Source organism: Leptopilina heterotoma, unplaced genomic scaffold, assembly GCF_015476425.1.
Source record: "Leptopilina heterotoma isolate Lh14 unplaced genomic scaffold, ASM1547642v1 Lhet_352, whole genome shotgun sequence".
Classification (NCBI taxonomy): domain Eukaryota; kingdom Metazoa; phylum Arthropoda; class Insecta; order Hymenoptera; family Figitidae; genus Leptopilina; species Leptopilina heterotoma.
The window spans coordinates 305,422-322,554 of record NW_025111034.1 but is presented as its reverse complement, the minus strand read 5'-3'; the positions used below and the strand labels follow the sequence as shown (position 1 = coordinate 322,554).

The 17,133-nt window shown below is 32.5% G+C and overlaps 1 protein-coding gene across 2 annotated transcripts in view; it reads left to right on the top strand.

Moving 5' to 3' along the window:
• LOC122505303 (conserved oligomeric Golgi complex subunit 1) overlaps positions 1-17,133 on the top strand; it is a 124,160-nt gene that overhangs the window by 48,286 nt on the left and 58,741 nt on the right. For both annotated transcript variants that reach the window (XM_043616812.1, XM_043616811.1), the window contains exons 4-8: positions 93-294; positions 426-839; positions 2,984-3,893; positions 4,081-4,360; positions 8,906-9,118. In XM_043616812.1, the coding sequence (XP_043472747.1) occupies positions 93-294; positions 426-839; positions 2,984-3,893; positions 4,081-4,360; positions 8,906-9,118 (2,019 nt within the window). The remainder of the gene's footprint in view (positions 1-92; positions 295-425; positions 840-2,983; positions 3,894-4,080; positions 4,361-8,905; positions 9,119-17,133) is intronic.

Sequence of the window (17,133 nt, the reverse complement as noted above, 5' to 3'; positions counted from 1 at the left end):
ATCAATGTAAATGTTTTTTCATTAAGAAAATAGAAGTTAATTTTTTATTCGACTATTAGTCCAATTCCTTAAAAAATGTTAACGTTTTTTAGTCAGCTGCGAATTGTCTTGCATCCTTAATGTTACTCGCCGATATTCCTTCAACGGATCTTCTCAATAAATTCATTGCATTTAGAAATCAGGCAATTCAATTCATAATTTCCAATGAGAATCATCATAGTGTCAGAAATCGGATAAAATTGAGCTTAAAAATGTTTATGGAAACGGTTTCTTTAATTCATAATTGTTTTATCAGTAAGTATCTTGATATATTTTTGATCTTTTAATATGTTTTTACAATATTTATTTATTTATTAATATGTTTTATTAATAATATTTATTTACTTATAATGTTTATTGTGCAATACAGTTTTAATATTTTACAGAATCAAACGATAATCGAGGATTAATTTCGCAGCATATTAATGATATTAATCAAGTGGAAGCAACTCAAATACTGTCGCAATTGGATTTAGATCAGGATCTTTTGGATAAATATCTTCCGTCAATGACAAAAATGCATAAACCTTTTGCAAAAGTCGAATTCACTGGTGTCTCTTTGGAAGATCTTAAGAAGAATGTTAAATCTTGGTTGGATTGGACGAGAAATTTTATTTCATTGGAAGTTTCACAATTATTAGATCTAGTGACATCAGTTAAAGGTGTTCACATAATTCGTGAAGAGGCTCTTGCTCTTCAAGTCCCTGAAAATTCCAATTCCATTTGGGATGATCTCTCTCTACCTGGAGTTAATTTTTGGTCTGAATTTTTTCAACCTCTCCTCACGAAGCGAGTAAAAGGTAAGAAACATAGCTTTTGTATTTTGTACTTCGTGAACATACAATTTGATAATGTGTTTTATCTTTGAATGTTGTCATTTTAAATGTAATTTTATTTTCATCTGCAGAATTTTTAATTACTTTTGATAACTTTCTCTACATCATCTAAAGTTGCAACAATATGGACTCAATTGTATAATATTGACAACACTGTCTTAATTTTACAATAATATGCTGTGTGTTGTCAATATTCTACACGGAGAAACCTTTGGGAAGTCTGTCTTCCCACCTGTCAAAATTTTTCGCTTTCCTGGTTAAAAAACCGGACAGATTTCGGACTAATCCGAAATTTGTCCGAAACAATGCGATTTATGGTCAGGTTTTTGTCACCCGAAATTAATCCGGAAAAATCCGAACTACGGTTTGTGAACAAATAGTGAAACCGGAGTTGGTCCGATGAAGTCCGAAATTAATCAGTTAATTTTAACCAGTGATTCCGCAGCTAATCCGAAACAGTCTGCTTATGGACAGGTTTTTGTCGCTCAAAATTTGTCCGGATAAATTCAAACTCAATGCGGTTTGTGTATAACCAGTGAATCCGGAATTAATCCGAAGTTAGTCTGACAATACGCAACTTGCAAATGTGAAATTATTAAATCCAGAATTAATCTGGTTTTGGTCAGGTTTTTGTCATACGAAATTATAATTATAGTTTGAATTTATCCGCATTTAATACAAATTGTTTTTAATATACAAATTAAATATTATACCAAAATCATTCCGGATTAATTCTTTGAATTGGATTGAATATGGATTGTTTTGAATTGCCTGTGGATTGTATATATTTACAAATTCTTATAATAATAAGACTTATTTTCGGACTGTGGTGTTTTGATCAGATATTATTCGGATTGAAGCTGACTATTACCGGATTCTTTGCATACAGATTTTGGATTGTTCCATACTTGTTTCGGATTAAATCTTTTAACTGGATTAAATTCGGATTATTGCGGACTGATTTCGTATTATTTACATATTAATTTCGGATTATTTCGTATTTATTTTAGATGAGTTTTTTGACAAACATAATTTCGGATTGTTGCGTTATAATTACGGATTTAATTCATAGACATTTAAGATTACTCCAGACTGATTTTTAGGATTCACAATTTCACTCGGATTGATGTTAAATTAACCCGGATTACTCCGAAATTTTTACCAGGGATATAATATGATTCGGGTTGCCGTCTATTACCAGATTCTTAGCATACATATTTCGGATTGTTTCGTATTTGTTTCGGAATATGATTTTACCACACTAATTTCGAATTGAAGCGGACTAATGTCGGATTCTTTGTGTACAGATTTCGGATTATTTCGTATTTGTTTCGGATTATACCTTTTAGTTGGAGTAAATCCGGATTGTTGCAGACAATTTTCGGATTCTTAGCATACAGATTTCGGATTGTTTCGTACTTCTTTCGGAATAGGATTTTGCCACACTTAATTTTAAATTGTTGCGGACTAATACCGGATTTCTTGCTTACAGAGTTCGGATTGCTCCGGAAATTTTGCGGATTAAGTTTTTTTTAACTAGATTAAACTCGGATTGTTGCGGACTGATTCCGTATTCTTTACATATTAATATCGGATAATTCCGTACTTATTTTATAAGAATTCTTCACCGGTCATAAATTTAGATTGTTGCGGACTAATTACGGACTGAATACGTAGACATTCTGGATTACTCCGGAGTGTTTTCGGATTCCGGTTTTCGTTCGGATTGATATCAGACTAGCGCGGATCATTTTCGGACCTTTTTCGTACAATTTTCGGACTAATCCGTACTAATCTGTCCGTATTTAATCCGGAATTAGTCCGAAATTTTTACCAGGGTTCCCACTGCATGAGAAGTCTGATCGCTCGCCACTGGGTGCATAGCGTCACCGGTTTGGGTGGATGAGCTTCCCAAAAATTGGGAAGATGACACCGGGGAATGTTGATCTCCCAGTATGGGAGTGCAGATGAACCAGTTTCGTGGTGGCGCTGACGCACCAGTCTCGGGTGAGCAAACGACCCAAAGGTTTCTCCGTGTATAAGTTTTAAATGTTATTTGAATAATTGAAAATTTTTTGATTTTTAATCTTTTGTAATTTGACAAACAGAAATCGTGGCCGACAAGTGGAAGGAAAGTCTAATGAACTTAAAAACAAGTGTCACGGAACTATTAATTAAAGTTTCGAATGAAAAGTTTGAGTATCCTGAACACGATTTACGATGGTTTGTGTGGAAAGATTCGCCTACTGACATTCCGCAGAATCTCTCCAAAAATATGGATCTGGATCACAAAAGATCATTACTAATGAAAGCTAAAGGATTTTCACCAAATGTTATCAAACTATTAGAAAATTTTGATAAAAGTCTCTACGTTCTCCTAACCGACCTCGAGCAATATTTGTACGAAACAGAAAGAGTAGCACTACCCTTAAAAAATAATTTATTAGATATTAATATTTACCTAGTTTCGAATAAATTTATCGATCGTGAAGAAATTCAGGATAATTTACAGAGAATAAGTGCCGAGATGATGAACAAATTTATAAAATTTGTCAAAGTGGATTGCATTATTAAAGAGGGAAAATTTGGCAAACAGGATGTGAATGCTATTTTTTGTGCAAGATTTCTGCAGGCGCTGACATTATTGTGTCCGAATTTAAATAAATGTTTTACATTATCGAAAACATCAGGAACTGTTACGACAAATGTTAAGTGGCAGGATATGTGTGAAATTTTGAAGGAAGAGAGTATTTTTGTTTGGTCTACTTGGGCTGAGACTTTTAAATTGAAAATAATTAAACATCAGGATTGGTATTTAATGAGAGAAATTGTTGCTGGATTTAAAGTTGATTCAATGATTTCGGAATGGGAGAAAGTGACGATTGAAGAGGAGGCTGAAGAGGGGAAGAGAATTAAGTCTGAGATTCTTGTCCCTTATCAACCCTCAGTTCATTTGCAGCAATATCTTTCAGCTACCTGCAAGGATTTGAATAAAATTGTACCACATAGTATTCCAAAGTGAGTCATTTTTCATGGAATTTTTTTTCAAACACATTTCTTTTTTCACATTCTCTTCATACATTTCTTTTTTTTCCTTTTTTCAATAATTTCTTTTATTTGCTTTATGACTTTCACACCTTTTGTTGTCTTTCAACCAAAAACAAATTCTATTTCTATTTAATTTGGAAATTTTTATGAATTCTAGAATTGTTCTGAATCAAATAATAGTCAAAGTGGTTCTGTCAGCCATTGACTATTATGAGAAATTATCAGCAAACCAAGAATTGAGACAGAAATTGTCGATACAAATTCTCTTTGATGTTAAGTATGTGACGTTACTGATGATCCCAAGAGAAAATAAAATTCTCAATGAAAAATCGACATCTGCTTGTAATAATGTTGTTGCAAAGATTGATCCTTTTGACTTGGATGTCTTTTATCCGTTTATACACAAAAATGTAAAGAAAGCTGTTCAGAGAACATTGGTAAGTTGAAGGTAAAAAGCATTAGCTAAATATAATCCAAAATTTCAGAAAGAAAGGGTATAACCGGATAATTATGGAAAAATTGCCTTCCGCATGTATTTTTTCATATTTTACCTACCCACTTAAAAATAACTTCCTGAAATTTTTAACTCAAAATTTTGAGTTTTGTGGGAGTTATGGAGAGGGAAAGAAAAATAAAAAAAGTCTGATTTCACTCTCTTAAGTGTCCCACTTTATAAAAGAATTATGCCCGACATGATTTCAAGCGGCGTCACGGTGAAAAAACCCTACCAGGTACATTTTTATGAAGTATATGCAAGGTTAATTTTTAAAAATTGAACTAATTTTTTTGAAACTTGTTACGGGGGGAGTTTTGGGGTTGTTAAATACAAACCTGAAGTTGATGATATTAAAAAAAAAGTTTTTATTTCGTTTTAAACATATACAATAAATAGCAAAATTACTAAAGAATTCGAAGCCTATATATAAATTTTATAAATATAACATAGGGTAATGTCACCTTGAGTGAACCGCCTAAGCTTTTTTTCGAAAAAATTCTATATGAAAGCAAATTAATCGGAGGTTTCTATTCCAAGCTTTAGTTTAGATCCCTAGATAAGTGTTTATACCATAATAGCTTTGACTTCTTTTTATTTTGAAGAAAAAATTGACTTTAAAAAAGCTAATTTTTAAGGAATGAAAAAAGTGTAACCTTGAGTGGACCACTTCTAAAAAATTGCAAAAGTTATTCTAAATTTTTATTTTGTGCTGTCATTTTGTTTGGATTTATAATTTTAGTGTGATATTATATTGTTTGATAAAAATCTATAATCTTAATTATTTAAAATATTTTATTTATGAGCTTTCGCCCGTCGACGACAGGCATCCTGATATTCAAGATATTCAAAACTGAAATACTCCCACAGCACCGAAACTTTCCTAAAAATTTATTAAATATTTACTTGCAATGTTCAGAATATTGTAATTGCAATGTTTATTAAAAGTTGTGTAAATATTTAAATTTCCCGAATTAATAAATGTTTAGCGCGAAACTTTCCTGAACATGTAAATTACATTTTCGCCTAATTATAATTATAATTATGCGAAAACGTAATTTACATGTTCAGGAAAGCTTCGCGCTAAACATTTATTTAATCGGGAAATTTAAATCTTTACTCAATTTTCACTAAACTTTTCAGTTAAAATGCCGAATATCGCAAGTAAATATTTAATAAATTTTTAGGAAAGTTTCGGTGCTGTGGGGGTACATGTAATTTCTAATTATAATAATTTCTAATTGTATACATGTAATTTCTGTTATTCTAAATTCTTTAATGTATTTAATATTTCTGATATATTGATACAAAATTTATGCTTATGCAGCTTCAGACCATGTGTGTGTCGCAATGTTTGCAAGTGAAACCATTTTTAATCATTTTGGCTCATATCACATCAATATCACAAAAAAATTAATAAAGAACATAAAACATAGTTTCAAACCAATTTATTTTTAATTTATATCCAAAAAATGGTAAACTGACATTAAAAATGAAAAAACAGGCAGTCCACTCATGGTTACAAACAGTGGTCCACTGATGGTGACATGCAACTTTTAATGGCAGCCACCACAATTTTTTTTTGAGTCAAAATTATCACTTAATTAAACTAAGACAATTAATTTCAATGTTCAAAGTAGTAGGAAAAAAATAAGTAACCTTTTAAAACTTAAATTTTACACTACTTTTACACTTCTGAATCACTTTTCTTATTGTAAGAGCGACTTTTTTGGTTTGTGATCTTAAAAACGCGTTACATCAAACGGTACCCAGCTTAAAATCCCCGTAAATCCTTAAAGGATCCTCTCGGGATTCTGTGCAGGATTCTGACCGGATCCCGTACGGGATTTTGGGACAGGGTTCCTGTGCAGGTTCCGATGCAGGAACCTTAGCTATCAAAGGTTCCTGTACAGGAACACTTGCAGGATCATGTACAGGAAACTTTGTAAAGGTTCCTGCACAGGAACCTTTACAGTTTTGTAAACTGCAGGTACTTAAGTATAAAGGATCCTGTAAGGAAGCCGTAAAGGATCCTACACAGTTTCCTCAATTAATTTATTTATATTTTTAACTCCTGTGCAGTAGTTTTCTATGAGTTTCTCGAATGCGCAATATATTTTTCTGTCCAACATTGTTATACGAGCCTAACATATTGAAATATGAAGTCTATGTATGTCAAATGTTGCTTAACATATAAAAATTTAAAAAATTAAATAATTTCCTGTACAGGATCCTGTAAGTGTTCCTGTACAGGAACCTTTACAGGAATCTAAGGTTCCTCCATCGAAACCTGCACAGAAACCCTGTCCCAAAATCCCGTACGGGATCCTTTAAGGATCCTGTGTGGGGATTTTAAGTTGGGTAACGTATATGTTTATCGCGGAACTTAATTTTTTTCGGTTACTAAGTGCGGTGCTGCTATTGGCACTATTTATTTCACGTTTCCGGTGCCAGATAACTTTAAAGCTCAGGCAGTCCACTCAAAGTGGCGGTCCACTCATGGTGACATTACCCTAATATATAAAATTTTAATCGAATATTGAAAAATGTCCATTTTACTAGTGAAAGAACGTTGACCAGTAAAAGAACATTAATTTGTATTTTCCAGTGAAAGATCATATCAAATTTATATTATTAATACAGTGTCTAAAAATAACAAACTAGTTATTCATATTATAATCATTTAGCTTCCTCATTTAAATTGTTTTACAAATATTTACTGAAATATAAACTTTTTATAATCCAATTGCTTCATTTGTTATGATAAAAAATTATTCCGAAGTGTTAAGATAAGTTTTTAAAAATTTTAAGAAATTTTAATTTTTAGTTCGTTATAAAAATAGCTATTAATTATATAAATATTGGTAAAATGTATACTTTATATACATGAATCTATTCGTATTTGTGTCATGAATATGATTTTGACAAGAATTAATTGAAATTTCTATATGGAAAAAAGGTAATTTCAAAAAATTCAAAAATTTTTTTTTTTTGAAATTTTGCCTGAGTCGTAATCACCTTTGCGTCCATGTTGCGAGCATAATTTTTTGTCCTAACTGCATGAAAAATATGGCATTGAGGGCACGAGCAAAAGCGGGCATAAAAGTACTCGGGGAGAATCAGTTTCTTTGCGCCCGCCTTAACGGTGTTAGATGGTTTCTGAAATTTCCAGATTATGTTCGATAAACTGTTATCGCCCAAAAAATACGGCACTGCCTAATTTAAATGACGTGAAATTGGTAAACAATCATTTTCGAACGAGTTTTTCTCTGCACACAAGCACTTTTTGCAAAATCTAAATTCGAACCATTGACACAAATCTTCTTAATTACCTAAATCCGAAACATTTTTTTAATCCATGCAGAAACACGGTTGCGTGTTTTTTCAACATTTATTTTTTCATAGTAAAATGTATCAAAACACTGGGCTCTTTTCACACATATTGAGGATTAAGAAAAAAATATTTCTTAAAATATATGTCAGTGGCTATGGCCTGAACCAAAAAAATGAATTTAAAAAAAAATGAGAAAATGTCGGCGGTTTGAATTTTTGTTACCTCTTTTTCACCCCTAAAACGGTAAAAAATGGGGTTAAAAATGGATGTAGAATGTTGGTTGTGGTTCAGGCTATAGCCACTGACATATTTTAAGAAATTCTTTGGATTTTTTGTTTCCGACATTTTGAAGCAGAGATATCGTATCAACCATTTTTTTCCGGACAATCAGTTCAGCAGCCATTTTGTCGCCATGAAGGGCAGAATAAATAAAAAAATATTTTTTTCTTAATTGTGTGTTAATATATGTGAAAAGAGCCCAGGGTTTCGATACATTTGGTGTGCCGAGAAAAACTCGTTCTAAAATGATTGTTTTCCAATTTTACGTCATTTAAGCCAGGCAGTACCGTTTTTGTAGGGCGACAAGTGTAGGTCGCACATAACCTACAAATTTCGGAGACCATCTGAAACAATTTTGCAACTTACTATTATTCAGATTTTCCTGATTTGGCACCCAGTAATAGTATTTAATTGCACCTGAAACTTGTAACCTTTTTTCTGTTTATGCTTCGTTCATTTGTCATTTTCATAACCCACGAAAAAAATAAAAAATTGTTTTTAGAAATAACTTGCATATTGAAATATTTCTGGAGGTTGTATTTCTGGAAATTAATTTTGCGCAACATATATTTTTATCTTTAAACATCTTTAAAACAAATTAATGAAAAGAAAATTTAAAAAAATTAATTATTTTAGTTTTTGATATTTCAAACAAAAACGGGTCCCTTTTTTTCTTCTGATCAAATAATACTGTTAATACTGATATAAAATTAAGCGAATTAAACCCTATCTGATTGATTGACCTAATATGTAAAAATTGATATTTCTAATTTCAAAATCGTTTTTATTTTTATCGCTGTTTTAACTTTTATAACATGAATTACTTGGTAAATTCTTTTCTACATAATAATTTATAGTAATTATTTTATGTTTTAGCTAATGTTCGGCAATCTAGTTCCACATTTAGAACAATTACTCTCAGTGTTGGGAGCAAGAACTGAAAATTCTAGTGAAAAATCAAAATCGATGCAAGATCCACAAGGTGTTCTTGCTTTCTGTACTGGTGCACCTTGGTTTCCTCCACTGGCTATCACAGCTCCATCGAGAAATTTATCTCTCATTTCTGTTTCAATGCCTGAAAAATCGCAGGTAATCTTATGTTATATTATATTAAAATGTTTCCTTCGTCCACCAAAAATTTTTTGTTCAACGTTTTCAGCAATATGTATAGTAAAAAGAATAATATTAATATATAAATATAAATATAGGTGATTCTTCTGAAAGTGACACTTTTGAAATTCGATTTTTCAACTTATTTTTTTTGAACTTATATGGTTTTTTCTATTGAACTTACTCTATTTCATACTCAGAGTAAGAATTCAAGTTGCGCAAAATTAATTGTTAAAAATATTAAAGTTTTTCTTCTTTAAAGAGGATTGACTTTGTTGCTCCAATTGGTTAGTTTTATTTGTTTCGTGAGTTTTTTTTATTAAATATAGACACTAATATAATAATTCACATAATTCATAATAAAATTACACTGTTTAAAAAAGTAATAATTTGCATATGGGGCGTTATTTCTCAAACGTCCCAGCCAAAAATTAAAAGTGTTGGGATTGGCTTGATAGGGGCGCATGATTATTCCTCAAATTTCAACTTCCTAATGTTCAAAACATCGAAATTCTTATCATTGAAACATCATTTCGCATAATTTTCAGTTTTCGAAATTTCATTCAACATAATTTTTAATTTATCGATTTATTCTTTATCCTATTATTTGAATAGTCGAATTGTTTTTTAATATAATTTTTAATATGTCGAAAATTTTTTTGACATACATTTTGTTTTTCCGAATGACTATTTGTCATAATTATTAATCCTCCGAATTGCCATTTGACATAATTTTCAAACCTTCGAAATATTATATTACATAACTTTCATTTATCGAAATTTTATTTGCCATAATGTTCATTTACTCGAATTATCAAGTGACATAAAGCGCATTTACTCGAATTCTCATGTGACATAACCTTCAAATCTTCAAAATGTCATATTTAAGAAATTTCATTTATCGAAATTTTATTTGTCATAATGTTCATTACTCGAATTATCAAGTGACATAAAACGCATTTACTCGAATTCTCATGAGACATAACCTTTAAATCTACGAAATGTCATATTTCAGAAATTTTAATTTATAGAAATTTCATTTGTCATAATTTTCATTTATTCGAATAACCATTTAACATAAAATTTATTTGTCCGAAATTCCATTTGACATAATTTTCAAACATCCAAATTACTTTTTAACCTATAATGCAAGTCACAGAAAGTTCATTTGTCCTAAAAATAAAAATGAAATTTTCAAATATTTTTCTCATTTCTATTGTTATTTTTAGGACAAATGAACTTTCTGTGACTTGCATTATAGGTTAAAAAGTAATTCGGATGTTTGAAAATTATGTCAAATAGAATTTCGGACAAATAAATTTTATGTTAAATGGTTATTCGAATAAATGAAAATTATGACAAATGAAATTTCTATAAATTAAAATTTCTGAAATATGACATTTCGTAGATTTAAAGGTTATGTCTTATGAGAATTCGAGTAAATGCGTTTTATGTCACTTGATAATTCGAGTAATGAACATTATGACAAATAAAATTTCGATAATTGAAATTTCTTAAATATGACATTTCGAAGATTTGAAGGTTATGTCACATGAGAATTCGAGTAAATGCGCTTTATGTCACTTGATAATTCGAGTAAATGAACATTATGGCAAATAAAATTTCGATAAATGAAAGTTATGTAATATAATATTTCGAAGGTGTTAAGAATGTTATTTCATATTTTACCGCCGGCTGATTAAAGCGCCGCCTATATCGTAAAACGGGACAACTAAAATACTCATGTACAACAACGATCAGTATCGATCTGTATTCACATCAATAACCCCGTCTAATAAACTCTGTCAATTTAACCTGTTTTTCTCCAGTTTTGTTTTCATATATTCCAAACATATTCGATAATATTGAATAGGTTATGGGCCCAGTCACCAATTTAATATCAGTGCATAACCTAAAGAGAAAAACAGACGAATAAATAGATCGAAAATTGTCACCTCGTAGCACGCGTAATCGCGACGCCATTTCTCGTGAATTTTCTGTTCCCAGTTTCTTTGTGTGTGTGTGTGTGTGCATACATAAACAGTAAAAATGGCCGACCCGCTCAATACAAAAAATGTGACAAAGTTTGACGGAGCGAACTTCACATTATGGAAGTTCCAGATGAATGCGATATTCACTGCTCACGGATTAAAAGAAATTGTAGATGGCACAAAAGCGGAACCAGCAGCAGCTGATCCAACAAGATCGGAATAGATAAAGGATAATGCAAAAGCTGTTTTCATAATATCGTCAACCATGGATTATTCTCAACTCGAATACCTCATTACGTGTGATACCGCCGCGGCGATGTGGACAAAACTGTCGACGATACACGAACAAAAAACCGCTTCGAACAAATTACTACTAATGCAAAAATTCCATGAATATCGCATGAGTACAAATGACTCAGTGTCACAACATGTCGCAAAAATCGAAAACATGGCCCGTCAATTGAAAGATCTAGGTGAACAAGTGTCTGACGTCGCCATAATGGCAAAAGTACTTGGAAGTCTCCCTTCAAAATACAGCAATCTAGTGACAGCCTGGGACAGTGTAACCGCGGAACAACAAACATTAAATAACCTACTCGAACGTTTGTTAAAAGAGGAAGCACGTGTTACAACAAGTGATGATATGGCAAATGCGCTCGCCACCGTGAATATAAATTCAAAGAAAAAATTCACTCAATCATCGAAAAATTGCAAAGAATTGAAAAAGGCCGAAAAACGGGAGTGTTATTATTGTCACAAAACCGGACATTTAATTAAAGAATGCCGTGCGCGAAAAAAGGCAAATGAAAAACAAAATAGGGGGTGCGGTAATAGTTGTGATAATAATATCGAGGCGTTAGTTGTTTAAAATATTTCCAGTACCAAAGAAGTGATAGAACCTAATCAATCTGTAATATCGGCATTCGGTGCAATCTCATCTAGTGAAGTATCAACACTTTTAGAAAGTGATGTTAAGGATGTATGGTTATCTGACAGTGGAGCATCAAATCACATAACCTTCCGACGAGAGTGGTTCTCGACTTTTACTCCACTCGAAAAGTCGTACGTTGAATTAGGAGACAACGGAGTCTGCGAAGTAAAGGGAACTGGAGCAGTGGCTGCAAAAAGACTTATTAATAGTGTATGGTTGGATGTGAATCTAAATAATGTGTTATATGTGCCAAATTTCAAAAAGAATTTATTTTCAGTGGGTGTGTGCACAACGAAGAAACTGGATGTGATATTCACACATAACACAATAGAAGTGTTAAAAGGAAACGAGGTGATTCTTCGAGGTATCAAGCAAAATAATAACATATGTCGTTTATTATTAAAACCCATTATAGCAAGTGAAGCAAATTTGACAGTTAGCGACAGTCTACAAACTTGGCACGAACGATTAGGACATATCAACCAATCAACTCTTAAGGACATGACGAAAAAGGATCTCGTAAACGGTGTGAAATTCTCAAAAATAGACGATTTTTTTGTGAAGGATGTCAATTCGGTAAATCTCATCGACTTCCTTTCCGACAGAAAAATACAAGCAGAAATGTTCTACCCGGTGAATTTATACACAGTGATGTTATGGGCCCGATGTCAACTGAATCGTTAGGTGGTGCGCGATTCTGTGTAGTTTTTAAAGACGACAATTCTGCTTTTCGGTGTGTCTATTTCATGCGTCACAAATCAGATCTTTTTGAGTATTTCAAGGAGTATCAAAAATTGGTGTCAAATAAATTCAATCGTGGAATTAAAGTCATGCGAATAGACAACGGACGAGAATACGCGAGTAAAGAAATGAAAGATTATCTTAAAAATAAAGGCATTCAAGTCGAGAACACTGCACCCTATACTTCAGAACAGAACGGCCGATCGGAGAGAGATAATCGCACTATCATCGAGAGCGCAAGGTCTATGCTGCACGCAAAGGACATGCCACATTTTTTATGGGCAGAAGCCGTAAATACGGCCGTGTACATATTAAATCGAACTCCATCCACTCAAGTAACTAACACGACACCCTATGAGATTTGGACGGGAAACAAACCCAATCTATCTCATACAAGAATATTCGGTTGCGATGCCTTCGCCCACATTCCAGACAGTCTGCGTGTGAAATTGGACAGTAAAGCTAAAAAACTTCAATTCGTCGGATACCAGGACGAATCTACAAATTATCGTCTATACGACCCTGTTACTCGAAAAATTACCGTCTCCCGAAACGTGATATTCAATGAATCCAAATCAGCCATCATCAATGATCATCGATCAAAAGAAATTGAATTAGTTATTCCTGATATCGAAAGAGAAATTATTCCTGATGCAGGCAATGTTGACGATTAAGTCGAAGAACCTAGAGATCAACAACCACAACAAGAACAAGTTCGCGAACTTCGTGACAGAAGCAAAATTAAACCCCCGATTAGATATCAAGTAAATTATATTGAATATCACGAACCTCAAACATACAAAGACGCAGTTTCCTGCGAAGATGCAGAATTTTGGAACCAGGCTATTAAAGAAGAACTTCATGCACTTGAGAAGAATAAGACTTGGAAACTAGTTCCTGCTCCATCTGGCAGAAATATCATCGACTCAAAGTGGACATTTAAAATTAAAAGATCACCTTCAGGAGATATTGATCGATTCAGAGCTCGTCTGGTCGCACGTGGCTTCTCTCAACAACAGGGACTGGACTATTTAGAAACATTCTCTCCAGTAGTCAGGTATGACTCCATACGAGTCCTCCTTGCAGTGGCTGCCGAAGAAGATCTTGAGATTCAACAATTTGACGTAAAATCTGCATTCCTCAATGGAAGTTTAACTGAAGACATCTACATGAAAGTGCCGGAAGGTGTTAGTGTCGGGAGTGATAATATGGTCTGTAAACTCGAAAAATCTATGTATGGGCTGAAACAAGCCTCACGTGTGTGGAACGAAAAGTTCAGTGAGTTCTTAAATCGGTTCAATTTAAAAGAAACAAGTGCAGATAAGTGCGTATTCTTCGGTTCAATTAATGACTCTAAAATATATTTAGCACTTTATGTAGACGACGGCTTAATAATGTCAAAAGGTAAGAAAACATTGAATCTAGTAGTCAATGCACTGCAGAGTGAATTCGAAATCACTTTAGGAAATTCCGAAATTTTTGTTGGAATGCAAATAGCTCGTGATAGAAAAGAAGGTACAATTTTTGTCCATCAAAAGGCCTATATTAAAAAAGTGTTGAATCGTTTTAAAATGTCAGAAGCAAGACCTTTATCTGTTCCGGCTGATCCGAACGTGAGTCTAGATACCAATACCGAAAGTGAATTTCCTAATTCACAAATCCCATATCGTGAAGCAGTTGGTTCGCTAATTTTTTTATGCATGGTTAGTCGACCAGATATTTCTTTCGCGATTAACGTTGTAAGTCGTTTTTTAGATAAATTCAACTCGAGTCATTGGAACGCTGTGAAAAGAATTTTTCGATTTCTTAAAGCTACACAAAACGTCGAAATAATGTATTCAAGCAGTGGGAGTAAACTAAATCTAACAGGTTTTTCTGACTCCGATTTCGCGGGTGACATTGTAACGCGTAGATCAACCACGTGATATTTATTTACACTTGCAAATGGACCGATAACATGGTCATCTCAGCGACAAAAAATGGTCACGCTAAGTACAACTGAATCTGAATATGTTGCGGCCTGTGCAGCGACGAAAGAGGCGATTTGGTTGAGACATTTGTTAGGTGACATCGGATATCAATGTGATTGTCCCACTGTTATTAATATCGACAATCAAAGCGCAATACGTCTCGTAAAGAATCCGGAATTCCACAAAAGGACAAAACACATTGATATTCGATTTCACTTCACTCGTGAAAAGTATGAGAGTGGAGAGATAGCTGTTGAGTACGTTCCTTCAGAAAAACAGTTGGCCGATATATTCACAAAAGCAATTGCGAAAGATCGTTTCAATTTTTTATGTATCGGTATGGGATTAAAGATAAAAAATAAAGATAATTAAAAAAAAAGGAATAGTAAATATTCAATAAGTGGGAGTGTTAAGAATGTTATTTCATATTTTACCGCCGGCTGATTAAAGCGCCGCCTATATTGTAAAACGGGACAACTAAAATACTCATGTACAACAACGATCAGTATCGATCTGTATTCACATCAATAACCCCGTCTAATAAACTCTGTCAATTTAACCTGTTTTTCTCCAGTTTTGTTTTCATATATTCCAAACATATTCGATAATATTGAATAGAAGGTTTGAAAATTATGTCAAATGGCAATTCGGAGGTTTAATAATTATGACAAATAGTCATTCGGAAAAACAAAATGTATGTCAAAAAAATTTTCGACATATTAAAAATTATATTAAAAAACAATTCGACTATTTAAATAATAGGATAAAGAATAAATCGATAAATTAAAAAATTATGTTGAATGAAATTTCGAAAACTGAAAATTATGCGAAATGATGTTTCGATGATAAGAATTTCGATGTTTTGAACATTAGGAAATTGAAATTTAAGGAATAATCATGCGCTCCGGCTTGATACTTTGGGAAATTGTTTTCTTATATGAAAGTAATAAATTTGTAAAATATTAGCTCATTTAAGAGGGATCCCTCATGAGAAGTGTGCAGAATATATCATAAAGAGGGCGTCATAAACGATACTTTTATTTTGAGGCGCTTCGCGGTTGCAGGTCTACAATGAAAGAAATGATTTCGGTATGCTAGAAATTTGGTTTTGTTTATGAATTTCTGTCAAGTTTTGAGATACCAAATGTTGATTTTACCTCAATAGTTAGGTAAAAGGAGACATTCAAAAATGAGGAACACTTAACCTATAATTTGTAATAAGTTTCCGTAATTCAAACATCTGTATGTCAGAATCAGACGCACCTCTTTTGTGAGCGAACAAAACGGATGTCAAATCTGGTTAAGAGGTTAGTTCGCTTTAGAAATTTTCGTCTATTTCAAATGGTATAATTGAAATACTGTATGGTACATTTTCTTTGTGAATTTTAGTATTCGTTGTGGTTTCTGTTTTATGTGAATAATAATGTGCTATGTTGTTGCTGTTTTCTGTATAATTTAATTTTAAATGTGCACTGAAAAAAATAGATTTTGATGTGTTTCTATGTGTTTTGATTAGTCGGCTGAAGCTAGCAGTCGTACTCAGCATCAATGTTTAGGCGTCATCTACCAATATGCCTCTCCTTCAAATTTAGTAATACTTAATAATTTAAAAAAACCATCGAGTATTGTTATTTGAGAACCAATATCCACTAAATAGCAAATTTAGTAAGTTTTTATATTTATTAATTTTATTAATTAGTGGTTGACGCCTAAAGATTGGTGCTGAGTGCAACTGCTAGTTTCATCCGGCTGTTTTGATTTGTAGTAAATTTTATTTTACAAAAAGACTACTATCTCCAATGCCAAAGATTGGGAGGGACACAAAACCTTACGCTTAAAGAAAGTTGAAGTGAAAAATACAGAAAGTTAAAATATTTTTTTATACTTTTTATGTAAAAAAAGTCATTAAAATTATTTTAAATATAATTAAGTCTTATCATTCTAAGAATAGTTGTCATAACATATAATGAGAAATTTTGAATAGACGTAGATTAGAATTTACTAGCACTGCTGATCAGACCAGAAACGCTGGTCTATTCTATTCTCGATAGCTTGGAAGTTTTGTTTCAATTCTCAACAGCCGCTCGACAAGACCGTCTTGTCCTGGGTCTAGAAAGACGTTAGGCGGTCTCTTAAGCGCTTGGTCAGCGCCCTAAAATTTTTTTTCCACACGGGGTAGAGCCGTCCTCAGTGGTCTAAAACAAAAAACTAAAAGAGCTTTTACAGTTGAGGTTCTAATCTAGTAGTTATACCTAAAATTACCTTAAAAAATCAAAATTTAAAAAAATGGCACCACTTTTAACAAAAAGATTAAAAAATGACATTTTTTATTTAAAAAAAAGTATTAAAAATGCTTGTTTT